This window comes from Electrophorus electricus, chromosome 7 (genome assembly GCF_041902795.1).
Source record: "Electrophorus electricus isolate QZ-2024a chromosome 7, ASM4190279v1, whole genome shotgun sequence".
Lineage (NCBI taxonomy): Eukaryota > Metazoa > Chordata > Actinopteri > Gymnotiformes > Gymnotidae > Electrophorus > Electrophorus electricus.
In genome coordinates, this window is record NC_137503.1 from 29,872,791 (window position 1) to 29,888,929 (window position 16,139).

General features: G+C 38.5%; 1 protein-coding gene across 4 annotated transcripts; it reads left to right on the forward strand.

Moving 5' to 3' along the window:
* The first annotated feature begins 450 nt into the window (after positions 1-450).
* hif1ab (hypoxia inducible factor 1 subunit alpha b) lies at positions 451-15,768 on the forward strand. Of its 4 annotated transcripts, none has more exons than XM_081718296.1 (16): positions 455-852; positions 2,562-2,646; positions 7,963-8,153; positions 8,898-9,043; positions 9,143-9,227; positions 9,344-9,453; positions 10,461-10,663; positions 11,317-11,423; positions 11,606-11,753; positions 11,874-12,154; positions 12,570-12,775; positions 12,941-13,060; positions 13,157-13,491; positions 13,627-13,720; positions 14,098-14,215; positions 14,355-15,768. In XM_081718296.1, the coding sequence occupies exons 2-16, from the start codon at positions 2,642-2,644 to the stop codon at positions 14,507-14,509; spliced, it is 2,304 nt and encodes a 767-aa protein (XP_081574422.1). In that variant the 5' UTR covers positions 455-852; positions 2,562-2,641; the 3' UTR covers positions 14,510-15,768. The 4 variants fall into 4 exon arrangements, with proteins under 4 accessions (XP_081574423.1, XP_081574422.1, XP_081574424.1 ...); XM_081718298.1 differs by lacking the exon at positions 2,562-2,646 and adding an exon at positions 4,587-5,144; XM_081718297.1 differs by lacking the exon at positions 2,562-2,646 and having other exon boundaries at positions 451-852; positions 12,642-12,775.
* Positions 15,769-16,139: the final 371 nt, after the last annotated feature.

Here is a 16,139-nt window from a genome sequence, read left to right on the forward strand (position 1 = left end):
AGTGATAAAGTTCAGGAATCAAGCTGATTTATTAAACTGGGTATGGGATTACGTATGTACTGGAGCAGTGACGTTTGTCAAAACATGATATATATGATACACCTGGGTCTTTTGAAAGCTTTTGTTATCATAATTCCTGACCTAATATATTAGATTAGTTTCCAGGTGCCATACAATACCGTAGAGATTATGGTGACGGGGATATATTATTATCATAGCTCTGAACTTTCAGGTTTTCATCTTTACCCTTGGTTAGAGCCTAAGCAATTTATGTGTGGGTTGGGCTTTTTTTGTGCGGTGACGTTCATACGCCGAATCCGGTGTGTGTGTGTGTGTGTGTGTGTGTGTGTGTGTGTGTGTGTGTGTGTGTGTGTGTGTGTGTGTGTGTGTGTGTGTGTGTGTGTGTGTGTGTGTGTGTACGCGCACGCGCGCCAGAAAAACATGTGATTGCGCGTTCCCGTAGCTGTGAACAAGCCTGTCTAGAACGCTGTAGCGAGCCACACAGAAGGGATCTCACGGTTAACTCTTTGTGCCGATTATAACCTGCTGGTGGACTACAAATGTTTTGACCTTCATTTATATAGCTAGAGGGTCGACCTCTCAAATTCGACTATTCGGGGGAAAAAGGGACAAGAACGTGTTGTCGATACCTTACTGCAACATTTTGTACGATTTATAAGTGATCTTGTAAAGACAGCTGGCCACGTCCTTCATTTTATCGGATCTGGGAACTAACGTTAGCTAGCTAGCTGTCCTAGCTACTGTTCTGTTACGGCGGTGGTTTGGGAAAACCTTACGCACTGAGAGGTTTCACCCAGGAATGGATACTGGAGTTGTCACTGAAAAGAAAAGGTACAGTGAGCAATTTTCAGCCATTTTTTGTGCAACGGTGCTGATGTGCGCCGACCGCGTACTGTCTGCGAGCTAGATGGCTACTACTGCGATCAAATATGACCTAGCTAACACTGGGTCGCCATTTTGTGCGTAAGATCCATCTAAAGCAATCTGCTAACAAGTTTTCAAACAAGAAATAAATATAAAACATGAGCAAATGGACTATTTATATTACTATATGATTAGAAGTTCCTTCCGGTTTTTTAATTGTTTGCTAGCTATCTTAATGGGAAAGCCTGTTGTATTATTTACCTGTGTAGCAAGATAACCTAGCTAGCTATGCTGAATAGATAACGTTAGTTAACTAGCTAGCAAACTAACTGTTTTTTTAAGTATAGCTAGCCAGCTAACTATATGGCTAACTAGCATAAGTGCGTATACAGATGATTTTCGGCTATTATTAGGACTTCAGATAATGTTTGAGCGTCATTTTAACCGTGTGCTTTGACAAGGTAGCTAGCCAGCTATGTCAGCGTGGCATATATCCCTGGTGCGGGGATATGTTTGCCTAGCGTTTTTCAGTGCATACTCTTGAAATGAAAGTCTTATTTGAAGTTGCTTGGGTCTTAAGAGCCACACAGATGTGGTAACAAATATATATATCTGTTTATTCAGAATTGAGTAGGGAAGTTCATTAAAAGTGAGTTATGTTTTTGGTTCCAAATGACAAGCTTGTATTTTCAAAGAATTGGTGTCTGCCTGTGTACACTCACAAGAATGTGTGTGTACACCTATTTGTCACTGTAGAGAACGCGAATGAATTTCCGAGATGACTTTTAGCAAATTTGCTAAGGTCCAGTATTATGAGTTTGTTCTACGTTTAAGCAGGTTCTTATCAGATTTTGGCTACTGTTTTGCTCTTTTTCTCCTTCTGTCTTACTCACCCTAGGTTTTGACGTCAATGGGATTTCCTGCATAAGTCTGTTGCAAGCATTTGCAAGATCTTTCAGTGAAGACCTTTTGTCACACTTACGATTGTTTGTCTGGGTATGTTTTGTGAGCGATTAAAGGGGATATTTAGGTTAGGTCATTCGCTCAGTGGTCTCACTGACTTATGTAATTGTCATAAATCCAGTTAAGCTCACAAACCACCTCAGTCTCTCATTAATATGACTTTCTCTACTTTCTTCACTGTATTTTTAACTTCTAACGAATCATTCCACTCTACTTAAATGCTTTTTGTTGTGAACATAAAATGTGGTGGTAATGTATGCTACCAATCACCAGTGATTGTCGCATTATACTATACTCTATACAATGCGTACAATGCATAAAGTAGGCATACATAAATGTGTATAAAAATGTTTCCATTTTGTTTTTGTAAACATATGTGTTTATTTTAGGTTAAATCATAGGCTTTTTTCAATTTGCGTTTTTTGATAAGCTAACTTGAATATGGACAGTTACCTAAGGTAATTTTTCTTTGGACAGAGACTGTAGAAGTAAATTTAGTATGGCATGTGTTTTGCCACACACCATAGTAATAGCTGAGAAGAATCTTGTAATATAAATTAACATCTGTTTGGGCATGGAACAGATGCATAGGTGGGCATTATTTGGGCATGGAACAGATGCATAGGTGGGCATTATGAAAGTGATTGGCACAGAGTTTATCCTGCATTGCCTGCTCTTAAAAATCCCTCATTTGTCTCACTTCTATTCTGTAGTTGGACACAAGGCCAGAGATGGACATCAAGCCCTGTTCTGAAAAATAGAGACTTCATAAAATCATGTGGCATGACATTTCATGGAGTGAGATTTTGTGCTTCCTTTCTGTCAAAACAGTTGAGCTTGCTAAAAGTGAGATGACATAGATTTACATAAAATCACTCAACCAGAGCAAATTGGTAAACATGATTTAAACATTTGAGCCAGCTAATCTGTATGGGATTTAGACAGGAATCCATCTCTTGTTTTTCCTCTGTGCAGAGTAACAGCATATATGTGTGCTGATGCAATAACAGTGCTGTTTTTCTTCAGTTTAAAGACTGTATAACTCATTGTTTGGAGCTGAATGGTGAGCCAGTTTCCTCACACTCATCTTGCATATTCACACTAAAATCCCCCGCAGTTCCTGGAAGAAAAGAAAAACAGCCTGCACAGTAGAGTCTGAAAAACCGGTGGAGATGGACAGACACCAACATTTTTAGGCTTGTGAAAATGATTAATTGTGGAGTTTTTAGAAGTTAAATAATTGCATTGTAACAGTTTTATAATGATAGTGTATACCCGTTTCATTTAATAATGGCCGTGGCAATGCTAATGCCAATCCAGAATATCAAATCAGGTCATCAGCAGCAAAAAAAACCCCCCAAAACTGGCATCTATAGTGCTTGAATCTTAATGGTCTCATGTAATTCTATTGCTAGTAATGGTGGTAGTTTTAATACCTTTGATAACGGCACTTTCAAATTCCACTACATTTTGCAAAAGTAAGATTTTAAGTGACTGACATTTATACTTGGTTTATTTACTTAAACTAAATAAAACCATAATTTAGACCATTTAGACCAAAGTTTCTGTGTTTTAGCATCAGTGCCTCCAGAGGTCTTATAACACCAAATTTGTAACTCAATACATTAAAGTTGTTCACAAACAATATACAATAGAATTTGAATGACCTTCTGGTACTATAAGGTTGGTCATCTTGAAAGATCATGATTTATGGATGTCTAAGAGAATGGTAATATAAGGGTAATAAGTGTAGTATACATTTAATCATCTTGAAAGGTCAACATTTATGAATATCTAAACGATGCCTGCAGCTTTACAGTGAAGCATTTCCAATGAAAAGGTTCTGAGAATGGTTCACAATAAGTGTACTAGGCTTAAATTACCTGTGTTCTGTGGAATCACAGTTTTTTTGTGTGGTTTAGCCATTGTTTTGTAAGGGATTTCTGTAACTATGTACTAATCTTTGTCAGTTCATTTTTTATTTTTGACATAAATTACAATGCCAACTGCTTATGAGTTCTTCATAAAAATAAAAATGTCAAGTATCAACATTATGAACAGTCATAAGGCAGTCAAGGGATACACATAGTTGAGCCCATTTTTTCTATATAGCTTATTGCAATATCTAAAAGTCTACAGCTGAAAATGGCAATCATTTTATTTATCTAGCTTGTTAGGTTTAGACCAATGAATGCCTTTGGCCTACTTCTCAACTCTAGTCCACATCCCTTTTGGATATGCACATCTTTGACGTTATTTGTTGAATAATTTCTGTATGATATATGAACAATGGATTTTAAGTGTTTTTAAACAAAGCAGCTATATGGGAAGTTAGATTTTATATGTTTCTTCATTTACCCCTGAACCCTTTAGTGTTCATATATGCCCCGTGGGGTCAGCACCGCCACTGGGTGGGAAACCCTGAATTAGACTACAAAATCCTCTTCTTAAAGGGGCCTGCCAGTTTCTCAGAGTTTTTAGTAATGTACATTTCTTCTGTGTGTGGCTTGTATGTCCTAAAGAATGAGTCCATTTGTTGTACAATGCCCTTTTAAATGTTGTTCATCTTTCTTTTACAATTCCTTCTTTGTAATAATTTAAAATAATAATTTATATACATTTATCTTTCTAACATATATACATTTATAATAATTTCCTTATTATTGTACTGAAATTAAGCTCTTTTGTAATTGATGAGCCATCTTTTATCAACTGTTTTTTTTTTTTTCTCCTGGCAGCTGCTTGGCAGACTTTCCTTCCGTTTTCTTGTGCACAGTTGACATCCTGCTGTGTCATTGTTTCAGCAAGCAAGTATGGCTTTGTTGTTCCTAGGATATGAATGGGGAGGACTTGTTGAAAGAAGAATTCCTGTTCTTTTGGGGGTCAATGAGTCAACCGGCCTATCAGCAAGAGCTGTAAAATTTGAGTGTTTAGACATTCCGTGTCCTGCTTGTGGTCAAAAAGGGCTTGTTTGATATTAATTGCATTTACCTTTTGTGTGAAATACCTTTTAACATATTTTTTTGGGGGGGAGGTATTTTGCTACTCCCATTCCTTCAGTTATTTGGCAAATTTGTTTAATTAGTTTAATTGTTTAATTATTTGTCTTCACATTTAATCTGCATTATAGAACACTCAACTAAGTGTCATACTACATCTCTCTCCTGTCCTGATTTTTTATTTTTATTTTTTTCTTCTGTTCATTGAAGTCTTCCTGGCAATGTTGTGATTGATATAATGTAATAGTAAGTCAACTGCAGCGCTTTGCAGGGCAGTGTCCAAAACGGGTTGAACAGGTATGAGCTTCATGTTCCGTTTGTCTTTGTTTTATTTATTTAATGGTTGTTTTGAAGAAATTATTCTTGTTGCTTATAACATTATAGAATACAGGCTAAAACACTTGCATTTATTGTTTTTTATGATTAATAACAGAGTGATTATAAAATGGTCTCGACTTGGTTGACTACTCAACTGTAATTCTGATGGAGCTTGTTTGGACTTGATCTCACTGACCTCCATTTCCTCAGATTCTTTCCTTATCACTATTTTATTCCTTGTTTGTAAAAAGAAATAATAATAATGAAAGAGCATTTAACTAGGCCTATAGTTCTAGATTATTTTAGTAATTCTACCGATTTACTTCAATGAATCAAGTAATTGATACTTTTGCCTATAAAAGAGCAAGAGTAAATATACAAAAGAGGCGGGTCTTTAAAATGGACAACTAGCTAGTTTCCTTTTTAGAAAAATAAAATTTTTATTGCTTAAGTTGCATACAATTATATCTGTCAAAACTAAAACCAGTTTACTGCATTTAAGTACCATATTACATTCTGGGTTTAAAGAACATTTTCTTAAATGCAAAAACAAATTAGAAAATTAATTAAATTCAAATTACTTAAATATATCCATGATATTTTTCCCATTTCTCATGTTCTTTCCATGCCAAACATCTGTGAATGGAAGAGTTGTTAAATATTTATTTTTACAAAGCTGGTGTAGCGATGCTAAATGATTGTTAATCACAAAAAATTACATGGCTATATGAAGTGTAAAACTGTTTGGTTTACACCCATGAAAAGTACAAACCAGGTAAAACTAAATTTAGCTTTTGCTGCTTTGTCTAACCTTTACTCAGTGGGCCTCAACAGTTTTGTGAAAACGGACATGGTTTTGGGAAACAGTAGCTAGATTTCTCAGAAAAAGCAGTTTATTACTTCCCCAGTGTACAAAAGGTGTTTCCTTAGCAGTACATGTTCGTTCATTTTTCAAAATACAACCATGTGCAATGTAACTTTCTCCAGTCCTTTTACTATAATGCCTACCGCATAGATCTAAAAAAAAAAATGTTGCATTTGAAGTCTCACCCAGAACACATGTCGAGAAATCCCTTTGGCACAGATTACTTGAAGTGATTTTAATATCACATTGTGTAAACTAGTTAATCTGCCAGCTCAGGGTTCAACAACAACAACAGTTGTTCGAATGCCCACGGCAAAAGCGATGTCTGGACAGCAGTACGAAAAACCACTTGCCTGGTTGGGCCCGTTCGTGTTGGATTGGGGGGTGTAATGCATCAACAGTACAGCATAACTGAGGAAAAACTTTGTACGCTTAAATGTTTAACCCCTTGTCATCCAAAATTGGGTCCAGTCAAGACAAAGCAGTGATATTATCTGTTGACAAATGATGTCAGAGGGAAGTGCATGGGAAAATGATGGTGAAACGTGAATACAAAACAAAGCAAGTTCACAGCTTCATTCAATCGTGGAGAACCAAGTTTTCATGGGTCGAGTTTGACCCTTCTGTACCCGAGATGTTCTGCAAAGGCAGATAAAAAGTGGCTCTCTTGTCTGAACTACAAATTTTAGAATGTGTGTTTGTCACTTGTATGTCATGACAAATCTGTCACATTGAGTGTATAGCAGCAAAAAACGCCGCTAGCATGTCCTGACTGCTGACCATGTGAATACGACGGATGACGGTGAAGCCGATTCCAAGTTGACCAAATTAGTCAAAACAGCAGATCACACAGTTAAAAGAGAAAGCGTATCCACATGAGGTAGACCTTCAAATTAATGGGAAACCATTCATTAAAACAAAATTGGTTCATTAATTGTTAAAGATGAGATTTAAAATAGAAAGTAATTTAAGGTGAACGTTTTCATGAAACGTTTGCTTATTTACAACTAAAAGAAAATAAAGTATATTGAAAATGTACATTTATTTTAAGAATAAATAGTTTAAAATATGTTAGCTTACATATGCTTATTTATATGTGAATAATATTTTAACATAGGTTTATGGAAATTCGGCTCAGGACAGGGAACGTTCCCGACTGGGCAGGTTGGGGGGGGGGGGGGGGGGGAGAGTTAACATTGAACCCTGCAGCTAATCTTCTGTAAAATGGCGCTAGCAAGACTACATGACCTCCTTAGTCCTGTGATGCACAAGCACCTCGCTGTGTGAACATCTGTTTTTGCAGTGACAACCCAAGCATGACAGTGTGGACTGTTCAGTCTCTGGCTAGGCCCAATGTCTACTTTTAAGTAAACATATTCATCTTCCGTCTTCAGTAGAATCTTTTTGACCTTACTGCTATGAATTTACTGGATTCTGGGTGCTTATTCCTGGTTGTGCCTTGCTAAAGATTCAAGAAAATTGAGAAGAACTATTTTAAAAGGTTTTGACTTCCTCTTTATATTATCCTCCCACCCTTCTTCTTTAGAAAGATGAAGTAATACAATATCACATCGCCTTAATGTTGTTTTGATATGTTCCCACATTTTTGTTGTTAGCCTGGGTTTTTGACTGGGTTTTTGACTGTGGCCATACCTCACCAACCAACATTTTGCCATTACCAAGAATTATAACACTTCCTTTTCTGCAGAATTACCACTGTCTCCACCCCCTTCCACTTTTGCTGAGTTTTTTTCCCTTTGATGTTGGCCAAAAAGCTCTATGCAAATGAGAGAATTAAGCACAAGGAAACACATATGGCATCTGATACTGTCCCAAGTTTGTCTCACTTAGGAGGTCTCTTCTTTCTTTTACATGCAGAATGAAGCAAATACATTTTTTCCCCCTTTGCCTCTCTCATCCTTGTCTGTCCAGGGTGAGCTCGGAGCGCAGGAAGGAGAAGTCCAGGGATGCAGCTCGAAGTCGCAGAGGAAAAGAGTCTGAAGTGTTTTATGAGCTAGCACGCCAGCTGCCCCTGCCCCACAATGTCAGCTCCCACCTGGACAAAGCCTCTATCATGAGGCTCACCATCAGCTATCTGCGAATGAGAAAGCTTCTGAGCTCTGGTAAGTCATCTTGATGTCACCAATGTTAAGCAGAACCTTACAAATGCAGTAACATGCTGAAATGATTCTTTTATAGGCACATGGATAGTCAAATTTTAAGGTAGAGGTTCTAATATTTATTTTTACAAAGCATTGAGAGTTTCAGAATGTGATCCTAAATGAATAACATTTGTAAACAGCTATTGCTGTTGGTAAATGAACTATTGGTTACTTTTTTTTTTTTTTAAATAAAGGTGTGCTGATGATTTGTTCTACAGCACTTTAATAAACAGTCAGATGGAATTTGTGGAGCATATTTAAATAATTTGTCTTAGTTCTGCTGATAGTACATGTTGTGAAGAACAGATAATCCCACAGATTGTCAAAAGCACATTTCGTGGCTGGTGTCTGGCAAAATTTGCATGGCAATAGACAGGCAGAAGTCTGTAATTGAACATCTTTAAAATGCAGACTTAAGATGGGTATAAAACAGCCAGTGAGCATAGGTGTAAGGTTTCTAATCGATCAAGTGTGTATGTCCATATTTATTTTACCTTAGCTGAATATATTTTACTGAATTATCTGAAATGATAGTCATAACCTAAAATCAGAATGACTGGCATTGACTGATTCAGTGCCAAGTGTGGTCCTTCCAGAAGCTGAACTGCCATGTGCATTCTTACAGACTCAAATGCATATATGATGGTATATGCTAAAATTGGCGTCCTAGCCTAGTAGACTGAGCTGTATTATTTTGTGGTTTAGATGAGACTGAAGAAGAGTCAGAACTGGAGAGCCAGCTCAATAGCTTCTACCTAAAAGCCCTGGAGGGCTTCCTGATGGTGCTGTCAGAGGATGGAGATATGGTCTATCTCTCCGAAAATGTCTGCAAGTGCATGGGCCTTACACAGGTAACATGCCAAATCCCTGTAGATTTGTTTTGTCTTCAGATTCTGTGTCATGCTTTCAATACATCTCTCTGTGTCTCTGTCTGTCTGTTTACCTCCTAGTTTGATTTGACTGGTCACAGCATTTTTGACTTTGCACATCCTTGTGATCATGAAGAGGTGAGGGAGATGTTGGTGCACAGAACAGGTGAGTCGCTCACTTTGTTGCACATACTAACTAAACTGTAGTCAATAAAAGGACTGAAATTATTCATATTTAACATGGGTATATTTTAACTAATGGCCCTGTATGTCTTCTTATAGGGTCCAAGAAAACCAAGGAGCATAACACAGAACGCAGCTTCTTCTTGCGCATGAAGTGCACACTCACTAGCAGAGGACGCACTGTCAACATCAAGTCTGCCACATGGAAGGTAAACTCTCGATTTCACTGCTAATTGCGGCACACTTTGCTAAGCACACATAATTGTATATATTGTACTTTTTTTGTATATATTGTACTATTTTTAAAAAGATATAATGTTATAATATCTTGTCAAGCTATAAGTCATTTGCAGACTAAGTCTGATTGTGGATTCTGGTCCTGTAAGGAGAGTGTTTATCAGATATCATTTGGTCACAACCAATCTGGAATCTAAGTGCTGCCCCTTGTATATGTTGCCTTGATGTAGCACGCTCAAACAGCTGTTGAGGTCTTAATTATCGTTTGGACTGGTCCTCCCATCTCTGTGTTTTATTGTTCTCTGTGCTGCGTCATCTTGCTCATTTCTGTCCTATATGTTTATCTCCATCCCACCTGTGTCTGTTTTTTTCCCAGCGTAGACTTATTTATATTTGTCCACATTGTTTGATGGATATCCTAGTGACCAGATAAGAATTGTTATATGCATTATGTAATATGCATAATATATTAATGATGATGATCATAATCATCATCATTATTACCACCTATGTTCTTCTTTTCCAACTGTGGAAAAATAAATACATTTTTGGTTCTTAGGACAAATATGAGCAGTTTTAGCAAGCCAATGGACTGTGTTGGTTGGCTTCCTAGCTACTTATGCAACATGAAAGATCAGTCGCTTGAACATGTCAAAATTTTTAGTCAAGTGCTTGGGAGAGGGGGGAATATGTAGTAATAATAATAAAAATAAACAAAGCCTATTGTCTTCATTTGCCTCTTCTAACAGAATTGTATCATCTTCTATGATTTGCATGTTTAGTCCAGTGTCAGCCCTTAAATTGTCCAAAAAAATGTTTCAAGCACAACTTGTATTCATATTCCTACCCATCAGGAATGCATCAGTTTTACTTAGACCATATCACTAATACATTTAACATGAGGGGTATTTGTAAGGGGGTTGTTTTTTCCAGATAGATTCTCTAGTATGGTTTCATTTTACTTTAATCTCTATTTTAGGTTCTTCACTGCATGGGGCATGTACGTGTCCAGGAACATGATGAAAGTTCAGGAGACGCTGGCTTCAAAGAACCACCGGTCACCTATCTGGTGCTGATCTGTGAGCCTATCCCCCACCCCTCGAACATCGAGGTACCTTTGGATAGCAAAACCTTCCTTAGCCGCCATACTCTGGACATGAAGTTTTCATACTGTGATGAGAGGTAAGGAGAGAGTTTATTTTAACTTGGTCTAATTGTCACAATTCTGTCATTTTTTGAATGCCCTTTATGGCATTGCCCCCTAGAGCCATGTTCACTACAGATTTTCCTTTACACTTTCTGAAGATATTTTTATGCTTTCCTATATTATTCCTGTTTTTATATTTTCCTATATTATATATTGTTACTCTGAAGGATGTAGTCAGTATAATCTAAAAACCTAGGAAAAGTTTTTAATACCAGCCTGCTCATCCTTTGCATACTCGTAAGTAATGCATGTGAGTGAGTGAGTGAAAGAGTAAAAGTCTTTTACAGCATGGTGTTATCACCACCTAGTGGTGTAAATGATTGGTGGATTGGATATTATTAGCAGTTATATTGCACATGTTGAGAAGTAGGGTTTTTTAAAGCACTTTGCTTACATAGCTGATGAAGAATGTCCTATTTCTCTGGAGTCCTTGTGTACTTCACTGCAATTTTGACTTACCAAATATTTAATAATTACTATAAACTAGTGATTAAATGGCTGTTATAAATGTATAAATTTACTCATCACTTTGTGCTATCTTGGAAGCCTCTATGCACGTAATATTAAGTAACTCTTGGGCCTGTTTATGAGAGATGCATGCTAATTTATGCTAATTTATGACTTTTAGAATCACAGAGCTGATGGGTCATGAGCCGAATGACCTGATGAATAGATCTGTGTACGAATATTACCATGCCCTGGACTCTGACCATCTTACCAAGACACACCACAATTGTAGGTGCCCTTAAGTCAGTCATATAGTACCTTAAAAATACTATTTTCTTATCATGCAGTTATGACACCTGCCAGAAAATAGTTGTGCACTATACTGCCAGAAATGTGGAAAACCTACTGAAATAACATGTCATGTTAGAACATATGAATGTGTATCTTGATTGTTCCTTGTGCTTTGTCAGTGTTTGCGAAGGGCCAAGCCACCTCAAGCCAGTACCGAATGCTGGCTAAGAAGGGAGGCTATGTGTGGGTTGAAACCCAGGCTACTGTCATCTACAATCCCAAGAATTCTCAGCCACAGTGCATTGTGTGTGTCAACTACGTTCTCAGGTATGGTACTGACTCCATTCGTCTGTGAAATACCCAGTATATAAGGATGTGTTTGTGACTGATGTAAAATATGCCTTGTGGCATAGTAGTGATTGGACCTCACAGATGATGTTCCTTCAGTGACATCGAGGAGGGAGATATGGTCCTCTCCTTGCAGCAGACAAAGATCGAGCCAGAGGCGGCTGAAAACGAGGAGCTGAAGATGGAGAAGCAGGAAAACTCTGAGCTTGACGTAGATATGGATGCAGATGTGGACGTGACAAAGCTTTTCAAAAGGGATCTGTGCTTGGAGGGGAGTGCCGAGAGCCTGTACGAGAAGCTGAAGGAGGAACCCGAGGCTCTCACTGTGCTGGCCCCTGCGGCTGGAGACACCATCATCTCTCTGGACTTCACCTGCCCAGGTCAGCACCTCTCAGCAGTATTTGACTTGAACCACACATTTAAGGGAACAGTTCTACAAAAAACATCAGAGAGCTGATCCTTCATTAGCACTTGTACCAGCCAAGCAGAAAAAACAATGGGGGAAAAGTATTGGACTTAAAGTACTTGAGTGATTTTGTCTAGTCCTTTACCTTGATTGCTTTGTCACAATTATGATTGTGATATTTTAGTCCCAAAAACCTAACAGAAATGTATTACTAAATGAATGACTGAGGGGGATTGTAGTGTTAGACACACAGGTTAAACAAGGCTTTTTTTTGTGGTATGGCAAGTACAAAATATTACTCACTCTAAAGTTTTCTAGTATGAAATGCCTTTAAATGGGTCTGGGATGTGTACATGGTAATTAACCCACGCTTTCCTCTCTATGTACAGAAGTGCCCCTCTACAATGATGTCATGCTGCCCTCCACCAGCGAAAAACTTCCTTTGCCTCTGTCTCCATTAGCTCCCAGCGATCCTCCTCCAGCTCTGACCAAACTAGAGTCTGGTGGAGAGGATTTTTCCTTTCCTTCTACTTCCAGCACCCCAGACACTGCCAACACTCCTCCTAGTTCCAGCACTGGGCCCAACTCCTCAGAGGTAAACCCTTCTAATGTATACCATTTACTAGGCTTACGGACAGAGTATACAGTTCTTATTTATGCTGTGATTACCATTAGTTATGCTGTCATTACATGTGATACCAGTGATTTTGTGTTGATAACTTTTTCTAAGATGCTGACAAGCTTGCTATTTCTCTCTCAGCCCAACAGCCCCATGGATTACTGTTTCCAGGTGGATTCAGATCATTCTGATTTCAAACTGGATTTGGTTGAGAAACTGTTTGCAATCGATCCAGAGGCCAAGACCACATACAGAACCCAAGTAAGACTAACAGACAGGCACGTCACATGTAATGATTAAGCACATTTTATCTACTCATGCTGCATCCTCTAAAGTTGACCATCTTTTGCTTTTAAGGATATGGGTGATCTCGACCTGGAGATGCTTGCTCCATATATTCCAATGGATGATGATTTCCAGCTGCACATCCCCTCACCTCTGGACTCGCTCACTTCCAGCCCTGCTGTGTCAGACATTAACACCCTGTTCCAGCCCTTGCCCACCCCTTTATCTCCAGCATCCAGCTCCTGCAGCTCACTAAAGCAGGAGTCTGCTTCACATGTCCCTTCACCTCTGCACATGTTGCAGGAGGTGCGAAGTGCACCCGTCTCGCCCTTCAGCGGGAGCCGGAGCCGTGAGGCTTCCCCAGCCCGCTCCCGCACACCTCAGGGTGGCGTCTCTCTAACTAGCAGGTAATGCTATTCCTGGCACTAGCCTTTGGCATATTCTATCACTGTCTGTAGTGTGGGATACAAATTTGGTCCACACTAAGACCAGTTTGAGGCACACAATTATGTTTCATTGATTGGTTTAAACATGCTTTTCAGAGTGGAGCTTTCTCCAAAGGTTATAGCCCTCCAGAATGTCCAGCGCAAGAGGAAACTGGAAGAGGTTACCTCACTCTCTCAAGCTGTCGAGCTGGTCAGTCTTTAGATCTGTATTTGTGTCAGAAGTCACTTGGGCTTATTGATAGCTTGTATTTAGGACTGCGCAATAGATTATTTGTTAATCACAATTGGCCTTTAGAGTGCTGTAATATGCAGCTGATCATTTTGGGGTTTGTTGGGATTGTTCCAGACTGGAGCCTATATATGTATGATTGAGAAATGATAGAACTTTGAGCAAAATGGGAATTAAATAATGTGGAAGATGCTAGACCAAAATGATTTATTTCAGCCTTAATTGTAATGGAAAGATAAAGCAATGTTGAACTTGTACTTTATACCAGAAACTTGTCTAAATACTTGAATTCATCTCTAATATTCACATATTTGCTCTTGGTCCTGTATTTCCTCCAGGGTGCTTTGCTCCAGTCTGTGGATGAAGCGGTAGAGCCAGGAAAGAGAGCCAAGGTACTGGAGGTTAAAGGCTCAAGTTTGCTTGGAGGGAACAAGACCATTCTTATACTGCCATCTGGTAAGTAAGCAACACACCTACTGCTGCCACTGAAAATCACAGTTCTGTGATAAGTAGATTAGTGGAATTTTAATGTTTTTCACTGTTCCTATGAAGTTGCATAAAATAAGCTATTGGGTTTCATTTGTTTTCTCTGAAGAGGTTGCCAGTCGTTTGCTGTGCAGTTCATTTGAGAGCAGCAGGGGATTGCCACAGCTGACACGCTATGACTGTGAGGTCAACGCTCCTATTCAGGACCGTCACCCACTGCTGCAAGGGGAAGAACTGCTGCGTGCTCTGGACCAAGTTAATTGAGCTGTGCTCTGCTTTGCAATACTGGACACTGCTCCTCTTTACCCTACCACTCACCTAAAGTAGAACCACAACTCTGCTTCCATCTACTTTTCATCTCCCCAATTGCTCATTATGTATATTTTTTTTGTACTTTTTCTGTTTTTAATGTCTGCTAACTGACCTCATGTTCCATAGTTCTTGGTGGATGTCCCTTCCACAAAATCCTGATGGAGTATTGGAAGTAAGTTTTCTGTTCCAGTGGAGACATAGGAGTGTAACTTTAATGTAGTAGTGGTCTCCAGAGTGACCAAGAGCAGGTTAAGAGCCTTAATGCAAACGCACACTCCCCTCTACAGATATTCAGTTGTCTGACTCCCTCTGGACCCCTTTTGTTGCCTCAGAACCCCTCCCGCTTTTGTGTAACCCCCAAAGCATTGTGTATTGTAGCTAAAGTCGCACAATGATCTATTTTCTTAAGGCAGAATACCAGCAGTTCATGCAATATACAAAACCATTTTTACAAATATGTACTTTTAACAAAAAAGAATAACCATATTATTTTCGTTGTTGCTTTTCTCATCTATCAAGTTTGTTTTCAATGGTTAAGTTTAAGAATTGTGTGTGTTTATTCAGGCTTAACAGTGAATACACATTCTCATTGATGTGGACGCATAGATCAGCAGTTTATTTTAGAATGGTGCATATGAATTGTAAAGGTAACTGAGAGTCCTTAACATGCATAAGGGAATTCAAAAGAATTGAGATTTTGACATTTCTGGCAAAGTGCAAATGTCTAAGTCATTGTTTTTATCTCAAAGAGGTTGAAACATGTAGAATTGAATTATGCGATAGATTTTTATATTTTTAGTAGTCCTTTTTTTTTCCCTCTTTGCATCTTCATAATAGATGCTTAGAAGTAATTCATGCTTGTCCGATAGATAGGTTTTAATATTATGCTTATAAAGCGTGTTGTAGAGTGATCATGCCAAGCAGATGCATCAGTTATTCAATTTTTTAATGTTTAATGGCATACGAGACATGAATGCTTAGGCATAAACAGAGGTAATATGTTTTCATGCTCTTCCATCATTGTCAAGTCTATACAAGGTGACAATGTCATGCAAATATGACATTTTATCTTATTTTACAGTAGGATGATGTTCTTTTGTTGTTGTCCTATTGTAATCTACTGTTCATTTATTTCTGCAGTCTGAACACCTGTATTTCCTTAACACTAAACCTATTGTTTATTGCATAATAAAGGACAATTGTGGACCAGACTCTTGTTTTGAAGCATTTTCTCAATTAGTTGGCTTAATTAAATTATATGGATGCTGTAACCCACTTTAGAAATTCCTGCCTTTGTAGTACAGAGACAATAGTCCAGCTGCTGCTTTCCACAAGGTCTGTTAACCCCTTCGTCAGTGCTACTGATTCTGACCACAGGACTGACTAGTCTTAACCGCGGAGTGATGAGATACAAATCCCTAGAACATTTGTACCTGATATCGTTGTACCCCCTCGACATCCGCAACGTGCCACTCCCGTGTCGGTGGTTTGTTTTTTGTTTTGGGGTGGTGATGTTTTGTTGAAACGTCCCACTTAAATGTTATCCTATTAGCAGTCGTCATGTGGTCAGAAACGCCAGAGA

Coding starts and splice junctions, on each gene's coding strand:
- hif1ab (XM_027002938.3), top strand. CDS start 821: ATGGATACTGGAGTTGTCACTGAAAAGAAAAG. Junction 11,424..11,605: donor TACCAAGACACACCACAATT/GTAGGTGCCCTT, acceptor GTGCTTTGTCAG/TGTTTGCGAAGGGCCAAGCC. Junction 14,216..14,354: donor CATTCTTATACTGCCATCTG/GTAAGTAAGCAA, acceptor TTTTCTCTGAAG/AGGTTGCCAGTCGTTTGCTG.